The sequence below is a fragment of the Castanea sativa genome, chromosome 7 (genome assembly GCF_040712315.1).
Source record: "Castanea sativa cultivar Marrone di Chiusa Pesio chromosome 7, ASM4071231v1".
Lineage (NCBI taxonomy): Eukaryota > Viridiplantae > Streptophyta > Magnoliopsida > Fagales > Fagaceae > Castanea > Castanea sativa.
The window spans coordinates 14,544,591-14,567,046 of NC_134019.1; the positions used below are offsets into that span (position 1 = coordinate 14,544,591).

Sequence of the window (22,456 nt, forward strand, 5' to 3'; positions counted from 1 at the left end):
AACATTACACGTATTTTTATACATTTTTTTATCTACACTTATTTCTAAAAAAATACAAATAACGTTACTATAACAACATTACCAAATAGCCCCTAATTGTCACAACAAGGATAGAAGGAAGGCATATTCTTTATAGTGCTAACAAATTTAGCTTTTTATATATTTTATTACTTTACTTTACAATACATTTAATATCATAGGTTCTATTTTTTTACAAATTTATTTAAATATTCTTTCTTTATTATTTTTTTTATTCTTACTTTATTCTTTGTCTCTTTATCTCTCTTCCTCTTTGCCTCTTTACCACCCACAACCGCAAAATAAACAATGGTTTTTTTTTTTGCTTTGGAGCTACAATAAGCATGTAAAGATTGCAGTTTATTGTTCATGATTTGCAAAAATGTTTAGATGTACCACCACTATTGTAGTTTGCTTTTTTAGTATTTGGTACTAAAATTGCTCTTTAGCAATTTTATCACCACCATTGTGAGTGCTCGAAGCCTCAAACAGTTCTTAGCTTATTGAAGGCATATTGAACCTACAACTACATAAACAAAACTAATCATTTCAAATCTCTATCATTAACCCTTCCTCTCCTAATAAAATTTTTTATTATATGATTTTTTTTTTTTTGGCAAAAAAAGAGAGCTTTATTATCTAAAATAATTGATATTAGAGCATTTTCAGGAACACATTCAAACACCAAAAAACAATTTTTTTTTTTTTTGAAAATATTTCATGTTGAAACAAATGTAACCATAATGAAAATCCTTGCAACTACACCATAATTAATTAGGGGAAAGTGCTACTCATATTCAATAATATTATACAAATTTGTTATTACACGTCCTTGCAACCAAGTTCCATCTCCTTGTTCTTAAACTATTTGCTCTTTATTTTAATTTGACTAAATTGTAAATCACATCATTTAACTTTAACATTTTTTAATTCAGACATTTAAGTTTGATTTATTTTTCCCTTTTAAGTCTTTTTAACAATTTCACCACACACTCTTAGTGCGGTGGTCACTCCACAAGTATAAAAACTTGTGGGGTGTGAGGAGCGAGGGTCGTGGTTTAAGTCTCTAGATTGGAGTTTTACACACATTTACACTTAGATTAGGATAGAGTAGAATTCTATTTTGTATATAAAAAAAATAAATAAACAATTTCAATTTAATACGTCTATTTAGTTCCATCCAATCAAATCTTGCTTCTTCTTTTTTTAAACTATTTTGTTCACTTTTCATAACAACATCATTTTGGCATACTTAACGTTGTGGATTCTCTTAATGTTTCTAACAGAGACACATCTAGGAATTTAAATCCTCCCACCACCAGCTATCAAATTTTTTTTTTTTTAAAAAAACAACAACAACAACAACAACGTTGTGTATTGGATAGAATAAATTAATTAAAGGACTACATAGAAAATGAATAGAAGTTAAAAATTGAAATAAGAAAAAAAAAATATATATATATATATATATATAACTCAAAGAACTAAATTAAAAACATACCAAAGTTAGAAGATGTAATTTGTAATTTAGCATTTTATTTTTTCTTCTCCTTTCAGTTTTTCATGTATCCTTTTTAACAACTAGTACATCTTATTTTTCAAAGTTAGATGTTTCATGTTTTCAATTTATTAAATGTCTTTTACAGGTTCAGTTAATGTATGTTATTAAAGTATAAACTAATTATCCATTTCGGAAATTCTTTTATAGGGAATTGAAAAAAGTTAATCACTTTTTCATCTTCTTATAAAAAGTTTCTAAAAGTAGTTTATTAATATATGCCCTAAGAACATAAATTCTTTTACTTATTTGTATATTAATAGTTGTTAACCAACTTAACAAAAGTTTGCTCAACATTTTACTTAAAGGGAAAAAGGAGATTTAACAATAAATATGACTTTACAAAAGATGTCATTTCCACTATCACTTCAACACCTACCCATCTACTTTCTAAAATGCAATGTAATGAAACATTGCCAATGGTTTTTGTTGCGCGGTCAGTGTTTGATGGCAATCAATCATTAGAGTCCTGCACAATCGATGATTCAATTCATGAAATTTATAGGATTCCTGACGTCTTCATCACTAATTAACTATTATATATCCTGGTTTCATATTCCAACCACGTTACCTACCATACCCACCCTACCAGAAGATGTGAGTTAAACAATTAATTTACATTGATAATGGGAATGACATTGGTAGGTTTTACAAGAAAGTGACTTGAATCCAAAAGATGCATCAACATCCGCCCAATTCTGCTTTAATAATTTAGGTGGATCATTCACTAGAAGCAACAAATACCAATCCCATGCTATATTATTATGATCTAGACCACAGAGGTTTACTGGTTAAATTCTTGACTCTCAATCTTTCTTTTTTGGCTGAATGAATTTTTTTTATTAAAGACAGAACATGGCACATTACAAAGCAGCCTGAGTAATCTCCTTCAAGATTAACCTGATGTTTGGATGGAGGCTAACCATTTCATCTCTTTCCATCTCCCACCATTTCAAACATATATTCCCTAAAAGTTAACAAAACTTGGAGAGCTAAATCTCAAAAGTAGTTATATTTTTATTCAAAGGTGATTTTGTGGTATATATTCTCAAAAATCAATGACTAATTAATATATAATTTAGAGATAAGAAACAATTTGGCCAAACAAACAAAGGGTTAGAGACAGATAAAAAAAAGTGTGTACCAAAGAGTGACTTTTCCCAACAAAAAAAAAAACACTTGGAAACATTATTTTGACGTCTTGGATTGTGTGTGCTCTTATTTTATGTTCAATAAACATCAATAATTATTAAATATTCTCGAAGTACCATTAATGTAATATTTTAAGTCAATAAAAAGAAAGCATTAAAAACAAAACCAAAAAAAAAAAAGACATAAGCTCATTACTGAAAGGGGAAAAACATAAGTAGATACTTGCATTAGCATAAACATGTTATTATATGGATCCGTTGGACAAGGGAATATTGTTTGGTTTCTCATGTTATGACACATTAATTTATGGTGGCAATTTGTGAGACATGGAAATGCCATTAAAGGGTAGATTTTGAGTGCAAGATATATGTATATACACACAAAGAATGTAAACGATAGATTAATGTGGAATTGGTCTTATCTTGAATTGACAGTCCAAAACATCCAAATTGGTGGGACATAAGAGGCAAGACAAAAACCTCTAGTGTTCACATTGCTGAAAGAATATAGAAATAAGATACCATCAATATATTATTTTTTTATAAAAAAGTAAAAAATAAAATGAGACGGTGGGCAATCATTATTGTCTTATTTTCCGACCTCATTGTCAGTGACATATAAGTTTTTAATAAAAGGAAATGTTAATGGCGTTGAAAAGTCAAAAACAAAGTCCACATATTTTAACCCAGGAGGTTGGCTGAGTTGGTAGAGCTCTCAGTCTCAAAGTGCTTGTACTGGGCTCGACTGGGTGTGCTCCCTAGCTGCTACGCACTTTGAAAAGAACTTCGCCAGTCTTTCTGCTTTCAGAGGCTCTCCCGACGAACGGTGATTAGTCTCATTGAAAGTTGAGATACATCATGCAACCAAAAAAAAAAAGTCCACATATTTTCCTCCAATTAATCAGACAAAGATGAAAAACCCATGTGATTGTGCAGCATAGCATCGCATTGGTTCTCTTAAAACCAAGCTTTCTGACTGAGAATCTAACATTTTTATTTTGATTTTAACGCCTTATTTTTTTATTTGTCCTCCAATCGAAGTTTTATCTTGGTGATTGAGGGAATAACTTGGAAGGGGCGTAGTAGTTTACTATACATTTAATATTTCAACCCTATATGCTTGTAGTGCACTGGCTTTCAACCTGTTCAACCTCTACAGTTCAAAACCAAGTACATATCCTATATTTATAAAGTTCCGGTTAAGGTATGCCTTAAAGGCACGAATTACACCATTTATTTTTAAAAATATTTTATAAAAAATTGAAAAGCTGTAAAACTTTTTCAATTTCTGATAAGTTTTTTTTCAAAAATAGTATATAAAAAGCTGTAAAATAACTTTTTCTGTGCCCTTAAGAGCATCCACATTCATTTATCCTAATTCTATCCTATTTTACCATTCAAAAAACTACTTTATCAATTATACAATACAATTTTACAATACCCAACATCCAATCTTTTATTTTACCATACTACACATTAAAATAATATAAAAATGATAGTATAAAAATATTTCTCAATTCTCTCTCTGATCTCTATATCTCTTACTCTGTCAACCTTCTTTCAGTCACACCACCACCACCGTCCACCTTCTCTCAATCACACCACCACCACCGTCCACCTTCTCAGTCACACCACCACCACCGTCCACCTTCTTAGTCACACCACCCACTTCTACTGAGCAAAATCCATAGCAAAATCCAGAAATCAGAAACCAAAAATCATTCACAAACCAGAAACCATCTTTCTAAATCTAAATCAAAAATCAAAATCAAAACCAGAAACCCACCACCGACCCACGCCGCCGTTGCACCATTGACTCACGCCCACATCAGTCACAAACCCACCACTGCCAGAAACCCACACAACTCGCCGATCTCCACCGGTAAAAACCCAAATCACTCACCGATCTCCAATCCAAATCAAAATCCAAAATCAAAACAAGAAACCCATGTCGCCGCTGCACCACTTGACCCACGCCCACATCAGTCACAAACCTACCACTGCCAGAAACCCACTCCCACACAAATCACAACCCACCTGACCCACACAACCCATGCGACCCAACCGCCGCTGGGTAGCTCGATTTTGTTGAAGCTCGAAGGAAGTGGATTCGCCTCTGGGAAGCTTGAAGGAAGTTGATTTTGTCGGTTTGAAGAGAGAGGGTCACCTACACATGCAAGAATGTTGGTTTGAAGAGGGTCATCGGAGCACCGATGCCTCGTCGGTTGAGTGAATTAGTAAAGGGATCGGAGCACCGATGCCTCGTCGGAATCATTATCGGAGAGAGAGGGTCATCGGCGAGAGAGAAGCATCTAACTTATCGGAGAGAGAGGGGCATCGGAGAGAGTCTTGGGTCTGAAGAGAGTAGAGAGCAAATGAGAAAGAGAGAAGGAAGAGAGAGAAAAGAAGAGAAATAATGAGAGAGGAGAGAAAAATTTCCGAGTAAATAAACAGGAGGAGAAAGCATTAAATTTTTTTTTTTTTTATCCCATTTAGCTACAGTACCATCTTACATTTACGATGGTATTGTAGCTATATGGCAAAAAAAAAAAATTGGCCTTTTCCAATTTGCCCTTTTCGTTGCTGAGCAGTTTTTGAGCCTAAATGCCAAATGCATCTTACATTTGGCATATACCACACTCACTGCTGATGTTCTAAGAGCATCCACATTCATTTTTCCTAATTCTATCCTATTTTACCATCCAAAAAACTACTTTATCAATTATACCATACCATTTTACAATACCCCAACATCAAAACTTTTATTTTTCTATCCTACTCATTAAAATAATATATCTTCACAATAAAATATATTTTTCCCTTTTTTTTCCCAATTTTATCCTCACTGAACCCCCATTACTTTACTTTGCACCTTCTTCTCTTCCAGACTCCTCCTCCACACAACTCCAAATCGGCGAAATGAGAAAAAAAAAACCATCACGCCGATCAACGGCACAGCCACCACAACGCCGATCTTCCAGACTCCTCCTCCATCATCCATATCAACCCAACTCCTCCATCACCCATATCAACCCAGATCAAAAAAAAAAAAAAACCCACCACCTCCAAAGAAACCCACATTGATCGCACACCCAGACTCCTCCTCCATCGGACATATCAACCCACACGCCGATCGCAACCCACACCTCCAAAGAAACCCACGCCGATCGCAACCCACAACAAAAAATCCATACCATGCCGATCGGAGCTCCGATTCAAACCATCAGAGCCGTCACGCCGACCCATCGGAGCCATCCGATTCCACCGTGGAGCAAACCCACGGGGTCTTGAGTCTGAACAATGAGAGAGCAGATGAGAAAGAGAGAAGGAAGAGAGAGAGAGAAAAAAAAAAAAAAAAAAGAGAAATAATGAGAGAGGAGAGAGAAATTCCTGGGTTAAAAGGGGTGAGAGAGAATTTAAATTTTTTTTTTTATCCCATTAGCTACAGTACCATCTTACATTTAAGATGGTACTGTAGTTCAATTGTGTATTTTTTTTTTTTTACAATAGTTACAAAATACAACATTCAATGGAGCAAAAAATTTGGGCTTGAATTGTGAAAAAATTGCAAAAGAGGACTCCATTTGCCATATGCCACATTCAATGCTGATGCTCTAAAGCACACAATAGCAAAATTCTATTTTATTTATAATTCCATATGGATTTTATTTTTTTATTTTTTTATTTTTTTATAGAATAGATTAATATCCTCTTAATGATCAAAGCTCATTCCATGGATGGAATGCAATTTTTACACACACACACACACACACACATATATATATATATATATATATATATCAAAAGCTGAGGACGAGGGCCTTGGACCATCTCTATCTCTAGAATTGAAAGACTCAAACTCAAACTTGAAGATATAAAATAGATAAAAGATCATCCCAATTACAAAACGGGCCCCAACAAACAAGGTTATGGGCTAAGTAATTCAATTTCCTGTTTACAAAACAAAAATCCTAGCATGAAAGAGATTTTAGAGCTAAAGAAACAAACGACATAGCGGAGGAAATAAAATACGGAGCAATGTTTGTTGGGAGGAGATTGTATGTTGTCAATCACCAATTTAGAGTCTCCTTCAAATTGAACAAACTTGAGCTGGTAATGAACTACCAAATTTTAAAGCTAAGAGGACAGCATTAACTTTGGTTGAGAATGAGGCAATATGGAGGTTTGAGCTAAAATGATTTCACCAACATCATTTTTGCCAATCGCAACAGCTATGGAGAAAGAAGGTCTAATGGTCACGTCAAAATTAATCTTTACCCACCGTAGTTAAGGAAGTTGCCACTTGTAAGGCTGTGAGAGATTTTAGTGTAGGCGAAGTTGCCAAGTGTTCGTGATATGCTCTACTTATGTCCACAAGAGCCATCTTTGAATCAAGAGTAAGACCTACGAAAATAGTTTGATTTTGAATCCACAAAATATTTATTAAAGATGATAGTATTGATTATTTTGTGACCAATGAAAAATAACTTCAATAAGCAGGCTTGAAACATTTTTGAAACATTACACACTCAAAATACCACGACTAAAAAAGAGCCCTATCACTAATAACTTCTCTTTGTCCACTTTTGATTGACTATTAATCGGTCATTGATGTCATGATGTGTGTATATATATATATATATTCCCAAATCATATCTTTTGCTTAAAAGCAGTTGCTTTCTCCGCATAAATTTTAAATTGTTCAACTCTTTAAGTAATCTCATCCAAGTCATATCTCATGAATAAGGTGGCTAGTTGTTCATTCGTTGAAGATTTATAAAAACAGTCGCAACAATTGCAATTGCAATTGAGTTATGCTTTTAATAGAAATATTACATAAATTTGATCAAATCAGGATGAAAAATCTTAGTGAAAGACTAGACTACAATACCATTTAGCTAGTTCATAGGCTGCTAGATTTGCCTCACGATAAACCTAGCTAAAGGATAAAGAATCAAGATCAACAAATGCAAAGTTAACTGCCAATACAAAATTGAGCAATCTTCATGGGACTTGATAAATAGGAGCCCTTATAGAATCTATGCATATCTTGGAGTCGCTTACGATTACAAAGTGAAAGGCATGCAACTTAGTAGCAATATGATGTGCCAAAATAATTGTCTTGGCCTTTGCAACTCTGCTTAAAGAGGGACGTTGATATTTACCTTCTTTGAGTGAGCAAAAAACAATTTCCCTCCCCAGTCTCTAACTACCACAACCATGGGAAAAAAAAAAAAAAAAAAACTTTGCTTAACTACAGCATCACAATTAAGTTTGAAGGAGTCATGACTCATGACTTGGTTTTGTCCACCTGTTGGAACTTCTAGAAGAACCCCTAGGCTCACTTGTTCTTTACATGAATAACTTTGTTTTTGCACAACCATATACAATCAAGAGTCAAGGCCCAAAACAGAAGAAACTTCTCTTTATTTTCCTCATTGAACCGCAACACATTTGGTGGGTCAAGTAGCATTTCAATCTCAACTAAGATATAGAGGATAATTGTAAGTTGTCCCATCTGATGCTCCATTAACTCCAAATCAAAGTACTCTCGCAAGATGATATTAGGTCTCAGTTGTTTAATTTTGTCCATTAAAGTGTCTAAGTTATGAAATCGTTTCAACTTGAAACGTCCGTCTCTTTTTGTTTTTAGTCTTTGTTATTTTTAACATTAATTGAATATAGAACAGTGAAAATTTGTTGATAAAATTTTGCATTCTACGTGAGGCTTGTTCATAACTCAAATTAGTACCATTGACCATAGGGTATAAAGAAAGAAAGCTCAACTTAGAGAGAGATTGCTTCATCTAGACTAAGAAAGTGAAAATAAATCTTTTATGCCATGAGATGCTAATTATTTAGAGATTGAATTCTGTAAAGATGTGGTGTAAAACTTATATTTTTCCCCTCCAATCCCAACATATAACATCATCTTATCACATATTTAAGAATAAGTACAACCACGCCTGATCAATTCTAATACCCATATATAAATCCAACCAAATTAGGAGTTTATTTAAATGTTATTAGATGTGATAAGATGTATTGAATTTTAAGTAAAATGCTGACTTGACAATCTCTTATTGAATAGTGTAAAATATAAATTTTACACCCCATCCATACCAAATTTGGACTCAAACTTATGCAAAATGCAAAATTTTATAAAATGTTTTCATTATTTTTTATACTCTATTACAAGTTGGAATAACAAAGATTTGGATTCTATTCCAAAGATGAAAAATATGAACCTAATATGAATTTTCCAACGATGATTAAGGGCCCTTTGTTACCATTGATTAAATAATAATTTTTAATATTTAAATAATATTATACGTATGTTTACATACTTTTTCACTCACTCATATTTTCAAAAAATATAAATACCATTACTAAAAAATTTTTACTCACACATATTTTTCAAAAAATATAAATACCGTTACTTGAAATCCCTGGTCAAACTGCCCTAATTAAATAGAAATAGGGAGAATTGTACAAACCCAAACTGTATGTAACGAAGCACAGAGAAGAATGCCAGCAACGCAGAGAGAGACAGAATGGACCTCCCTTTCCGCTTACGCCAATTAACTGCTGATTCTCTCTCCACATCCTAAACCTTAATCTAAAACTCTGAACTCTAAACAAAGCCACAACAACAAAAACAACATTTTGGTAAGGAATCTGTTACTGTTCTTTACTTGTCAGTTTAGGGTTTTCTTTTTCTTTTTATTTACTCACACTGTCACACACACACACAAATTGCTGATTGAGTCAAACCCACCATGGTATGGAAGATTCACTTCTTGCCTTTCAATTCAATTTGCACACTTTTATATATCAAACATATTATTTTCCTTTCTTTTTTTTTTGCCTACAAGTTTTGGGAGTAATCTCTTGTGTAATTTTTTTTTTTTTGGGGATAAATAAGCTTAAATATTGAATTTTGGATTGATTCCTTGATGGGTTTATTTTTTCAGATGTTGATTTTGTAAGAGGAGCTTAAAGATATGAATCTTCCTTTGTGATTTTTGGAGGAATTTGCAGTTTTGGGTGGACTTTGTCTTTCATGGGTTTTTCTTGTATTGTGATCTAGAAGTAGGGGCTGAAAGATCACTGCTTGACATGGATTTTTCTGTGATTTTGGGAGATATGGTTGCTGAAATACAGAGTTTCAGATCGATTTGCTGATGGGTCAAGCTTAGATTTTGATAAAAGTCACATCTTGAAGTATAAGCAGTTGTGGATTAGTTGAGAGTTGAGAAAGTGGTATTGGAAATGGAGAATCAGGCAGTTCATGTGAATATCGTCAGGGAAGAAGATGAAGAAGATTTTTGTAGTTGTTGTGAAGATGAGGAAGTGTGGAAGGAAACTGAGGAATTGATGAAGGAAGAGTCAAAAGAAGATCTTGATGAATTTTCGGTGAAGATGTTCTTCAAGGGCATCTCAATATCTGATGTTGAGGACTCTCGTTCTGGGATTTCTGGAATTGGAGTGGTCATGGAAAGATCAGCCAATGTTCCTGTTATTCAGGTGCAGAAAAAGCTTGATCTTTATGTTGAGGAATCTGTGGCTGAATACTTAGCTCTAATGGATGGTCTGGTGGAGGCTGCCCAAAATAACATCAGGAGGGTATATGCTTTTACCGATTCCGAGTTGTTGTATGACCAGGTGAGTCATTCATTTATTCTGAAATTGGCATTGCTCTTCTACAATTCTTAAAAATTTCTCAATCTCAGATGATAAGGTTTGCATAATCAAATTTGAAAATTGTTCCCATTGTAGGATATAAGTTTTGCATAAGGTTTTAGAAATTGGCATTTTTGTACGAGTATCTTGCAATTGTTCCATCATGTCATTCTTCAGAATTTCTTGATGCAAAACATAGAATTTATTTATTTTCTTTTTCAGTTTTGTTGCTTTTTTTTTTTTTTTAGTTTCTATACTCTGAAATTTATTTGTGTTTTTATTTTTTAATTAATTTTGGTTTACTTTCATTTGTTATAAGGGGGGTTGTTTCTTTCCTTAGAGAGACTATTTTACAGGTTCATTACAAAATGTAATTTCAGCATTATGTTTATTTAATTCCACTAAAGAAAAATGAGACCAATTTTATACTTGTCATGCATCTATAACTTTTCTCTAATGATGAATTACCTCGGCAAAGTTGTTCCTTTGTGTTGTAATTCCTAGGCTTCTTGGGGCAGAAGAATAGTGGATAATCTTGTAAACATGGTTCTAAATGAATCTCAGCGTTGGCTTGTACTTAAAAGACAATATAGGAAGGAACTTGGGATTTGGTGACAAGGGATGGCAGGGAAAGTATTGAAGTATTCTTATGGCTTAATAATGGAATCAGTCGTTGTTATTGACATTGAACTGGAAAATTATTTTTTAGTGAAAAAATGGTGCAAAAATGAACCTTTAGAACCAAGTATGAAGAGAAATAATCACAATTATCTCTTCTGGATTTACTTGAACCTATGAATTGTGCGCCTGTCATTAACATCGTTGTTAAGTATGAACTTCTTTGATTTGGTCTGGATATGAAGTTGGTAGTATTTATTAATCTAAAAAAAATTAATAAACAATGGATTTTCTATCAATCCGTAGTTGCATGAGGTGTGTATTCTCCGGACAAACTAAGATAGCACTACAGCTTGCTCACAAATGGTTGAACTGGCACTAAACTTGATCTTTTCTAATTTGGAATAAATAAGATCATATGTCACATGGAGCTTACTACATTAATACCAATGGTTGTCTCTAATGGAAGGACAATTTTGAGACAAGAGGTAGAGAGGGGACATTGATGAGATTGAAAATTTAGGGAGGAGATGTAAAGTCTGAAAACACCAAAGTTTTGGTTTGCTAGATAATTTATCTGTTTCTGGAATAAAAGATGGTGTCATGTCATTGCTTATGGGGAATTTCTTGATTTTACCTTACATGGATTTAATTGCAATAATGCATTTTTCAGCATGATTGTTATTGCATGTGACTGATAGCTAACAACACAAATAATGTATATTTTTGTTTTTTGAGTTTTTAAATGTGATTTGGTGATGTGGTGTGAATCTCTTACAGTTATCACATGAGGAAAAGCTTGAGATCCCGCTTCTGATTGCACTTAGGGAAAGGATTCTAGAACATGCCAGTAGTCTTGAAGCTTTTGTTTTAAAACTTGTTCCCAGTATTGATCTTGAGCGGCCTTTGCAATTAGCCAAAGTGGCAATTGGGGTTGTTTCTTTTCCTTCCCAGGGTGATAAATCACTTGAAAACTGTTTTATCTGTCGTGATGACAAGCAATCGCTGATGATGATTACTATGAAATGTTCTCACAAGTTCTGCTCGAATTGTATGAGAACCTATGTTGATGGGAAAGTGCAGTCCTCTCAAGTCCCAATAAGATGCCCTCAGATGGGATGCAAATATTACATCTCTATGTCTGAGTGCAGATCCTTTCTTCCAGTCACTTCCTTTGAATCTTTAGAGAGAGCACTTGCTGAAGCAAATATTTCCCATTCAGATAGAATCTACTGCCCATATTCAAATTGTTCTGTCCTGCTTGATCCTCGTGAATGTTTGTCAACTAGAGCAAGTTCATCTAGTCAATCAGATAATAGCTGTGTTGACTGCCCAGTTTGCCATAGGCTTATCTGCATGGAATGTTGTGTTCCTTGGCATTCTTTGATGAGATGTGAAGACTACCAAAACCTCCCATTGGAAGAGAGAGATGCTGCAGACATTTCCTTGCATCGCTTGGCACAAAATCAAAGGTGGAGACGATGTCAGCAGTGCCGTAGAATGATTGAGCTTATTCAAGGTTGCTACCACATGACCTGCCGGTATGGGACTTTCTTTCTACTTTTTTCTGAGGTTCTTATTTTAGAGAAGTTCATTTATTGAATGATGTAAAGTAGAACAAACCATGATTTATTCTTGGAATCTTAGAAACTGATTTTTGATGTAGTAGCAGTGTGTTTTAGATATTGACCTTATAAATTAAATGCATCGGTAGCCTTTAGACAAACCTACCTTTATTGATGACAGAACAAATAATTTATTGCCCAGATCCAACCCAAATAGAAATTTTTGTGACTACACTTACAAGTTAGTCCCAAATTTTTTGGGGTCAATTATGGATCCTCTACAGATTAGTTAGGGTTAGCCACATCTATTCTTTTCCTCCATCTTATTCAATCCAGCCATGAAAAACAATAAAATCATTCTCTCTCACTTACACATCCCTTACCATCATCTTGTACTTGTATAGATTATATTATTATTACTAAAAAGTATCCTAACAAGCTGAATAGATAATAAATAAAATTTTAAGTCAATTTTGAAACTCTAAATGTTCATGTGGTTAAAGCTTTAAGAATAGAATTTTTTTTGTGATTATTAAACTTCAGACAATGCAACAGTTCCTGCTAGGATTTTTTAAGGTATCCAGTGCAGCTGATCCAAATATCAGTCCAGCCAATTAAAAAATGATAATCAATCTTTCTTGATAATTATATTTTTACTCCAGGTTTGGTAACATCAGATCTTTTCCACAAATCATGTATAAATTATAGTGTTGGTGTTTCGTTTATAATAGTAAGAGAACCAATGTGCCTTAGTCCTATTGATCCCCAATTTGGCATCACACATGCTTAGGACTATAAATAGTGGCCTTAATGATGCTCCACAACCAAGAAAGGAATTGAAAGCTGAGAGAGAGAGATGCAGATTTTTCTTGATGCGGTGATTCTAACTTCTCAAGTTCTTTTTATGCCCGTATTTTTCTTAGCTCTCTGGATAAGTGATTGGATTAGGAAATTTAGATTCTAATTTTTAAGAAAGTTGATTTCTATGTACATCATATTCGCCTTTGTTTTTGTTAAAAGATTAACCTGGATTCATTTTGTTCTCTTTCTGCTGGGAGATGACACCTGGAGTGAAATAAATTTAGATCTTTACTAGTTGAATTTCCTTCCATACTTGGAAGCTTTCTTTTAATTTAACAAATGGAGTGGAATTTTCTGTTGACTGCATCTTATGATTTGATTAAGATGGGAGTAAGCTGTTGATGATTCATGTTAACACTCAAAGCACAGCTGCAACCATAAAGTTCAAAATGTTTATTTCTTATAATTAAACTCAAAATAACCCAGCCAAACCTTTATAAAAGTGTAAACTAAGTATGATGATTTAAGGTGAAGACAGTAAGTGTAAAACTAACTATTTTGATTCTGGTACCTTAGGAAAGATTTAGGATTGGTACGTCAATTTGCTTGGTATTCATTCAATATTTTGTATGCACAAATGCACTGCATTATAGTGCTGAGTTATGGATTATATATATATATTCAACTTTGATGGCATGATTTTAAGTTGCCAGAGACAATTTTGTTAACATCTCTCATTTTCAGGTGTGGACATGAGTTCTGTTATTCTTGTGGTGCGGAATATAGGGACAGCCAACAGACCTGTCAATGTGCCTTTTGGGATGAAGACAACTCTGAAGACTTTACCCACTCTATGCAAGAATCGGAACAATGGGCATGGGAGACTTTCAATTCGCTCCCTATGCTTATGGATGCATACTCGGATCAAGAAAGATCACAGCTGGCATTGATCCAAAGGTTCCTTGCCGGAGGTTTTAGTCTGAGTGACCATCACCCTTACCAATCCCCACCCCGCTGTACAGACTCCTACGTAGATGCTATGAAAGATATCCATCAGCTTCCTTGGCTTGAGAGGTTTGTTTCTGTGATAAGTGACAACTACTATGAAGACTATATCCAATGAAGCGAAGACAGTGTTCCTCTTGAAATTAGGAAATAAGTTGCAGCTTCCCAACAATGCTTAAAGGGAGGGAGAGAGTTTCTCACTCTACTCAATCCAACTTCATTCACAGCCCTATGCAGAAATTGGCTCTTTTCTTTCTATGTAGTTTTCTTAGTCATTACATACTGGAAAATTGTGATCCTGATGGTCCTTGCATAAAATTGAGGAGAAGAATTTATGCTTGACCCATTGCTTTCTTCTTGAAAGAAAAGGTATTAGAATAGAGAACATTTCTTATGTCAGTGAACTGAGAATATTTACTATGTCACTGAATTTAAAAGTAAAGCTAATGAAAAATATATTTCCATTTTAAAGACTGGTTAGATGAGCAATGTTTTGGTAAATCATTCAAAACTGGTGCTTTTCTATGTTATGTTATAGGAGTTGCTGAAATTTACATTATTGAGCTTCTATAACCAGTTGTTTTGGACCAATGGCATCTCGTATCACCATACTTCGGGGGTGGAGGGTGAGGTCATGGTTGCAATCACAGATGGGTGTCCCAATTTTATTTGCTAATCAGTTTAGCTTGGTGGTATGCTCCGCTTGAAATTGTACATTTTCAAAGTAACACTTTTAAAAACTTTATATTTGGTATTTTTATCATAGGCATGGCTTTTTCAAACGGCCAATGTTTAAAAAGCCAAAAAAACAAAGGGTGTAGCAAGAGTGATGATTATTGCAGTGTTATTTATGCAAATTTTTGTGGATGAATTTGGGGATGATATGACTTTGCTTGCATTGCACCGCCATATTCTCGTTATCGAGTCCTGTAAACAGGCTGTAGTTCATAACCTGATATACATGTGAATTCAGAAAGAATAATGCATCATTTGATAAAAGTCCAGAAATTATTTCTAGCTGTAGTGAAGTCTTTGCGAGTTGGGCCCAACACTACTATCGGATTCCTAATTGTAGATGCTGATTTGAAGAAATCATGAGACGTGCTTAACAAGTAACAACAACCCAGAAATTACTAAATATCCTACCAATAACCAATTACAAATAACCAGACTGCAAAGTACAAATATTCATTACCCAATTCCTAAATACAATCTTCTTTATTACCAAGCGAGTCAAGAGAGCCTGTTGACTACAATCCAAAACAGTAATCACAAGCTCGGGGCCTAAGTATAGAATATAGATACTAAATAGTAAATATAGATACAATCTTCTTATAGTACCTACCATGTATTTCATTTCAACGGGTATCCTAATTCCTAACACCTCCCATTGACTCCCACTCATAGCCTCCTTCAACAAATATAATACATAGAGGTCAGGTACTACTTTAAAGGCTGAATAGTCTGGCATAACTAACCCAAAGAAAACATGCAATTACATTTACTGACTTGGGAAAAAACTGTCACACAGGTCAGTGGCCTTGAAAGTTGAAGCTTTTATCAAAAGGCTACACCTACTCTAACAGACGAAGACATGGATTCCATTATTCATGAATTATGCTAGGCACACAAATTTTTTCGTTAGTGTTAACATGCAAAATTGTGATTAGAACATCACTTTATTTGCACTAATGACAGTATGCCAAAAAAAATAGAATCTCCATTCTGTTTTGTGTTAAGAACATAATTGAAAGATTCTTATATGATATAAACAGCAAGAAAAACAAAACAATTGAAGCAGAGAGTAGACTCAAGTACCTTACTCACCCAACTAAAAGGTCATTCAAATAGCTTTTAGTACTAAGTAATTATTTCAAGTATGATGTAAACTAATTAGTAAAAGCCTAAAATTTAAAGGCCTGGTTCCGTCTTATACCTACTAAGCTAGGACTGCATTTATTTTTTATTTTTATGATTTTATCTGCAGTCATGTCATAAACTGCTCTAGTTAAATTATCTAAGCCCCAGTGTTGACATTTAATGGAAAAGTGTGACTATGACCTCAAATTTGACTAAAAAGCTAAACAAATAAATGCTCATAAAGTGATGCCTAGTTCAATTATGAGAACAGCCTGATCAGAGCAGCTGCTCAAGATAAATAGCAAGACACACCATTAAATTCCACACCCCACATTACCCAAACTTCTGAGCAGTTATGTTTTCCACTTCCACTCCAGGAATCTAGGATTATCTAAATGTTCAGTAAAAGCACTATACCAAATACAATATAAAAAAAAAATGCACCAATTCAATACACTTTTCCAATTCCTTAATTATTGTGGAGGTGACAGAGAGGGTGAGTGGCTAAACCTTTTCCTAGCTGCACCATCCTTCAAGTAAAAGAAAGAAGGAATAAAGAGGAAGAGAAAAGCTCAGAAGGAATTTAGTTTCCTGCTGTTTGAGAAGCTTTACTTGGAGAAGTTCACGATAAAAAGCAGAGGATCACTGAGAAGTAAGCAACCTGGAGATCCCCCATATTCCAATTGTCATTTTCCTGAACTCCTATCATATGATTTTCTCTTACAATAATAATGTCTAATCAATTGAAAATCAATGCATTTGCTTAAGTACAAAATATATACTAGATTCTTTGATTCACCAAGTCATTTATCAATGAAAATGATGGCATAAATGCAACATTACTCATACCATTTGTAATAAAAGATAATTATGCATAACAAATGTACTTTAAAAATGCAAAATCAAAAGCATAACAATTTATATATGCAATTTCAGGAAATTTGCAAATGCACGATCAGGGAAATTTTGCAACTTTATACGATTAACATTGACTTCCATTATGCAAGAACAGAGAAAGATGTATTTCGCTTATGGAGGCTAATTTGCATATGCAAGATCAGAGAAATTTTGCGACTTTATAAGATTAACTTTGACTTCTTTGGGCAAGAACAGGTAAAGATGACATTTTGTATATGAGGTCTAAAGATGACATTTTGTATATGAGGTCTAATTGCATGTGCAAGATCAAGAAATTTTGCGACATTATAAGATTAACTTTGACTTCCATTGGGCATGAACAGGAAAAGATGACATTTTGCACGTGGACTAATTTGCATGTGCAAAATCAGGAAATGTTGCAACTTTATAAGATGAACTTTGACTTCCATTTGGCAAAAACAGGTAAAGATGACATTATGCATATAAGGGGGCTAATTTGCATAATTGCATGTGCAAGATCAGGAAAATTTTGCAACTTTATAAGATGAAGTTTGACTTCCATTAGGCAAGAACAGGTGACAATGACATTTTCTAAATGAAAGTATAGGACAAAGATGAATATAAGTACCTTAAGAATCAAATCCACCAAGAGTAAAAGTTGGATCCTCAGCACAATAGACTGCCTCTGAACGTCAAATTAACTATGAAAATGAAGGTTCTAAAATGGAAATTAGAAGAAAAAAAAGCAGCCCCGCGCGGGGGGGGGGGGGGGGGGGGGTGGGGGGGGAGGAAATCCTGTGTTTGAGTGTTCGGAAGATCAGCAAACTGAGAGAGACCTAGCATACCAGTGTCACTCAATTCAAATTTTCTTTTCATTTCCCTCAGACTCACAGTATTGCCCACAAACAGAGAAATAGTAAGGACGTTTGTTCTCTAAATAGCAGCCTGCACAAAATTTAAGGCTCCCCAAGATCATTATAATTACTGGGATCCAACTTTTCAAAAAAGCACAACATATTTACCTTAAACAAAATAGAAAATCCAACAAGTAATGCGAAATCTGAAGGGATCTCTATTACTGAATAATATATGTATAAGTGATTACATTAGTGAGCTGTAGGAAAATCTACAAAAGATGTAGCCACTGAGTTGTAGAAAAAAAAAAAAAAAAAAGAAAAAAGCAATACACAAAATTACATAAAGGCAAAATGTACCAATTCAGTATCAAACTGCTATCTGGACATTATCTATCACTGATTTTGTCTATAAAAAATAAATGAATAAAAATCCCTGTTAACTTGTAACTATACCAACCAATTCTGCCAGTGTATGACAGTGTAACTATCTATATATTTCAAAAAGGAAAGCAACCTCAATAACTCCATCAAATGGGAAAGATTGCAGCAGAATCACATACCATGACCATCAACAAGAGATGTCATTAGAGCCATAGCTAATAGCTTGAAGGCTTGAATCTGACATATTTGTCATCCACCTCCGAGGTTCCTTCAATTCCCCTAGTATGTTATACGCATATGATGGCCACCTTACATGCATCCCGCACGAGCTTGTGACGCCCATTTTGATCATCTTCTGTGTTCTCTCAAGAGCTATGAGACTTGAAAATGTAGAGAAGCTGTTGCCAACAAAGATATCAGCCCTTAAACACACTTCATAATCAATTGCTGATTGAATGAGATAGGGATACTTCTTGTAAATTCCATCAACACCCAATTTCTTCTTCTCCAAAGGAAGCAAGCCTTCCTTCCAGCCATTCAATATAAAAGAATCTTCAAGAAGACTATCAGCCACAGCAAGATAAACTACAGTTGGAGTGTTCAGGCCCACAATGTTCCCCACTCGTTCAATAATCTCCTCCTTGCTGCTACAAATTTGGCTTATGTTTAATCTCTGCTCTAACTTCTTACAGTGAATCATCCAATCTATCTCTATCCTCATATGGACAGCTACATAAGGCACTAGCTGCAATGTAGACCCCTCAGAATTAGCCCCATCTTGTACAGGCTCGGTATTGCTTCTCAACTCGATTACTTTCTCCCTAATCTTTGTTACAACTTTATCTGCTTCTTTGGTAATCTCATCCACCAAAACTAAGCACTCAAAGACCTTGGCATAGTCCTTAACAGGCCAATGATCATGCCATAAAAAGGGGTTCTTCCCAACTATGCGTATTACCTCATATCCATCAATAGGGTCCTCTGTGTGCTTTCTCAACTGATCTAAATCTCTCTCAATTGTCCACTTCCTTCCACTTCCTTTATGAAGCTCAAACACTCCAGTCCGATTCGAAAGATCCGAGTATCGACCCAATTTGACAAATCCAGTGCAGAGTGAATTGAACTTATCAAATTGGAACACTTTATCCAAGGAAATTGGTTTCAAGAGATCAACTTCTTTGTAAAACAAGGAAGCACTTAAGCTAGGCATCAAAAGAGTTCTGTTCAGCGTTCTAGCAGTTAGACAAGCTCTTGCAAATGCAATCTTTTGATTGTTCAAACCCCACACAATCTGAGGAACCTCCAAGAACTTATCTTTTCGAATTCCCAAGCCAGAATTCACTGACAAAGAGCAGTTGTGGAGTAAGACCAAGCTTTTCTGCTCAATTCCACCAGAGCCAGAGAATGTAATAGTAGGAAGCAGAGCAGCTCTAATAACCAGAGAAATCACAACCAAAATAACACATTTGCATGCTATGGAATTCAAATGCCGGCCAAAGAATTTGGATTGCTTACAATTAGACGATGATATATCCATTTAAGATTCACTTGTAAATACTAAATCCTATGAGTTCATGTCCAACACAACCAACTTGAACGCCACAAGAAATCCACATCAATCCAGAGAAAAAAGTGGTACACAATCGGCCTAACCCTGAAAATTAACAGAACCATAAATCAATAAAAAGATCCAAAGAAAAAAAAGAGGTTGATCTAAAACAGGACTAGGGATGAAAAAAATTGACAGGCTTTGCATTGCACCTTAATTCAGATGGGAAATGAAATGGGTGAAAGAAGCAAAAGACATCCAAACCCGGATACCAAGGTCAAGGCAGAAAGCGCCAAGAGATTTCCACGTGATACTCTCATCGAACTGCGTTCAGGTAAAGCACCATCAAAAGATTCAAAACACCAGAATTCACAAGAAAACAACAAAGTACTAGAAAGAGAAAGTAACGTGTGCAATGCCAAAGAACTTCGAGGTGTCACGAGAGAGAGAGAGAGAGAGAGAGAGAGAGTCTGGGTGTGTGTGTGTTGTTGTGTCTGTGTTTGTTTCCAATGAAAATCCAAAAACTGCAAGAACAAAAAAAAATCTCACCTTTTTTAGAACGCAATACCTTCTGAATCCAGATTTGCTTATGAGAAAAAGGAATCTGAATTTTTTTCTGAATTCTGAGCCAAAACTCAGAGACCCAAAAAGAGAAAGAAAGAAAAAGAAAAAAAAAATCATGCATGAAGATATGGAATCCACACAAACCAAAAGCAACCAGCCAAACCCATCAATGTCAACCAAAAAATCAAAACCAATATGATAAAAGACTTTAAATAACAACCCAAAAAAATTAAATCTTTTTTTTTTTTTTCGTTTTTAAGTAAAACCCAAAAAGAAATATTGGAATGACGAAGACCAAAGATGGTTTAAACAGAAAAGGAAATAACAAGAAAGGTAAAGGGGGAAGTGAAAAGGAGTCAGAAGAAATGAGAGATGTGTACAGATGAGAGAGAGAGAGAGAGATTGAAGGGTAATTGTCTAATCAGGTGAGGCAAAAGGACATATTGAGATTTCATTCACAGTCACACCAGAGGAATACCAATACACCTGTGCCAGTCAGTCCCACAAACCTTGACAAAAAGCCAATGTTGGAAGAGAACCATGAGCTCCTAATTATGAGATTTTTTAAAATTTTAACTTTTTTTTTTTGAGAATGAGTTTTTTTAACTAAGCAACTACTCCCATAAAGTAGTAATTGTATTGTATGCCTAAAAAGGTTGCTTTGACAGTTGGTACTCACTTGGCCACCTGAGGCAGGTGAGCCTGCCCCTTTTTGAGCTGTTGAAACAAGCACTAGTTACATTTCTCACTAAAATATAATATATGGTCCCTCTTTTGCCTTGAATTTGATGTTCACGAATATGTATATAATTTTCGATCCGCACGTTTTCTCAATTCTCAATTCTTAATTCTCAATGAAGCTGTCGATGCTGTTGTTTTTATTTTTTATAATTGCACAAGGAAGTAAAAGTTGTTGTTAAATTATTAATATTACATCCAAAAATATTATGCCATGTTGCTATTAATTAATAATTATGCTCATTATTTTATATTATTAGCTGTCTTTATTTGGGAATATTAGCTCCTCGTATGGAGCCGGTATCTCATACGCCCAGGATATGAGATTTATATCTCATTGATATGTGAAGGGCTCACATGTCATGATACATAAGTTGCATAGGTCGAGCTTATACACAAATTTTGCTGAGATGTGTGAAGTTCGAGCTAGTTTAAACCAGACACAAATTAGCTCCAATGTACTAGAATTGAGAGGACATAAACACATGTTTAATTTTTAATAAGTGTTTGCATTATGTGGAGTACTGAAGCTACCCCTACCCAAACCCTATATATACATACCTCGATTATGAATAATAAAATTTACTATTGTTTTCTAAATTTAAAAAAAAAATGAAGAGATGAGATCACCTTTAAAATCAAATGGTTTTATATATAAAATGAGCTTGTTATTACAATTGAGAGGGTTGTTTTTGAAAATATATACTTCTAGTGTGGAAATAGTGTTGTCGAATAGATTTGGAGAAATTTTAAGGAGATTGGAATAAATACCCAAGCTAACATTAACATTTTTCAATATATATATATATATATATATATATATATATATATATATATATATATATGTATGTATATAATAAATAGAGGCAAACTTACTGAAATCTTTAAGAAAAAAATAGTTAGCATGTCTATTTACGTATTTATTAAAAATGAATAAAAATGAGATTATAAATAAAAAATGAAGTTTTACAAAAATATAAAGTAATTAAGTAAAAGAAATGAGCTAGACCAAATGCATAATAAAAAATGTTATGTCTACAACATTTTCACAACAAATCATACGCGGTCAGGTTGTTACCGATTATTATTGGTCAACAAAAAGGTAATTTTAGTGGTAGATTTAAATTAAAACCAATAACAACTAACTACTTATGAATTATTGAAAAAATGTTATAGTCGCATCACTTTCCAATATATAGTTACAACAATTCAAGGAAGGAAAGCCAAAG

The 22,456-nt window shown here is 34.2% G+C and overlaps 2 protein-coding genes across 3 annotated transcripts; one reads left to right on the top strand and one right to left on the bottom strand.

Annotated features, from left to right (window-relative positions):
• Window positions 1-9,231: 9,231 nt before the first annotated feature.
• On the top strand, window positions 9,232-14,870 carry LOC142643287 (E3 ubiquitin-protein ligase RSL1). 2 transcript variants are annotated; one of them, XM_075817836.1, is made up of 4 exons: window positions 9,232-9,396; window positions 9,702-10,392; window positions 11,809-12,569; window positions 14,139-14,870. In XM_075817836.1, the coding sequence occupies exons 2-4, from the start codon at window positions 10,000-10,002 to the stop codon at window positions 14,515-14,517; spliced, it is 1,533 nt and encodes a 510-aa protein (XP_075673951.1). In that variant the 5' UTR covers window positions 9,232-9,396; window positions 9,702-9,999; the 3' UTR covers window positions 14,518-14,870. The 2 variants fall into 2 exon arrangements, with proteins under 2 accessions (XP_075673951.1, XP_075673952.1); XM_075817837.1 differs by having other exon boundaries at window positions 9,388-9,509.
• A 3,317-nt stretch (window positions 14,871-18,187) lies between these two features.
• Window positions 18,188-21,011, bottom strand: LOC142642350 (O-fucosyltransferase 23). The gene is made up of 3 exons (XM_075816701.1): window positions 20,475-21,011; window positions 20,138-20,249; window positions 18,188-20,030 (listed from the first exon to the last, which is right to left on the bottom strand). Exon 3 carries the CDS (start codon window positions 19,911-19,913, stop codon window positions 18,564-18,566), a length of 1,350 nt encoding a protein of 449 aa, XP_075672816.1. The 5' UTR covers window positions 19,914-20,030; window positions 20,138-20,249; window positions 20,475-21,011; the 3' UTR covers window positions 18,188-18,563.
• Between the last annotated feature and the right edge of the window lie 1,445 nt (window positions 21,012-22,456).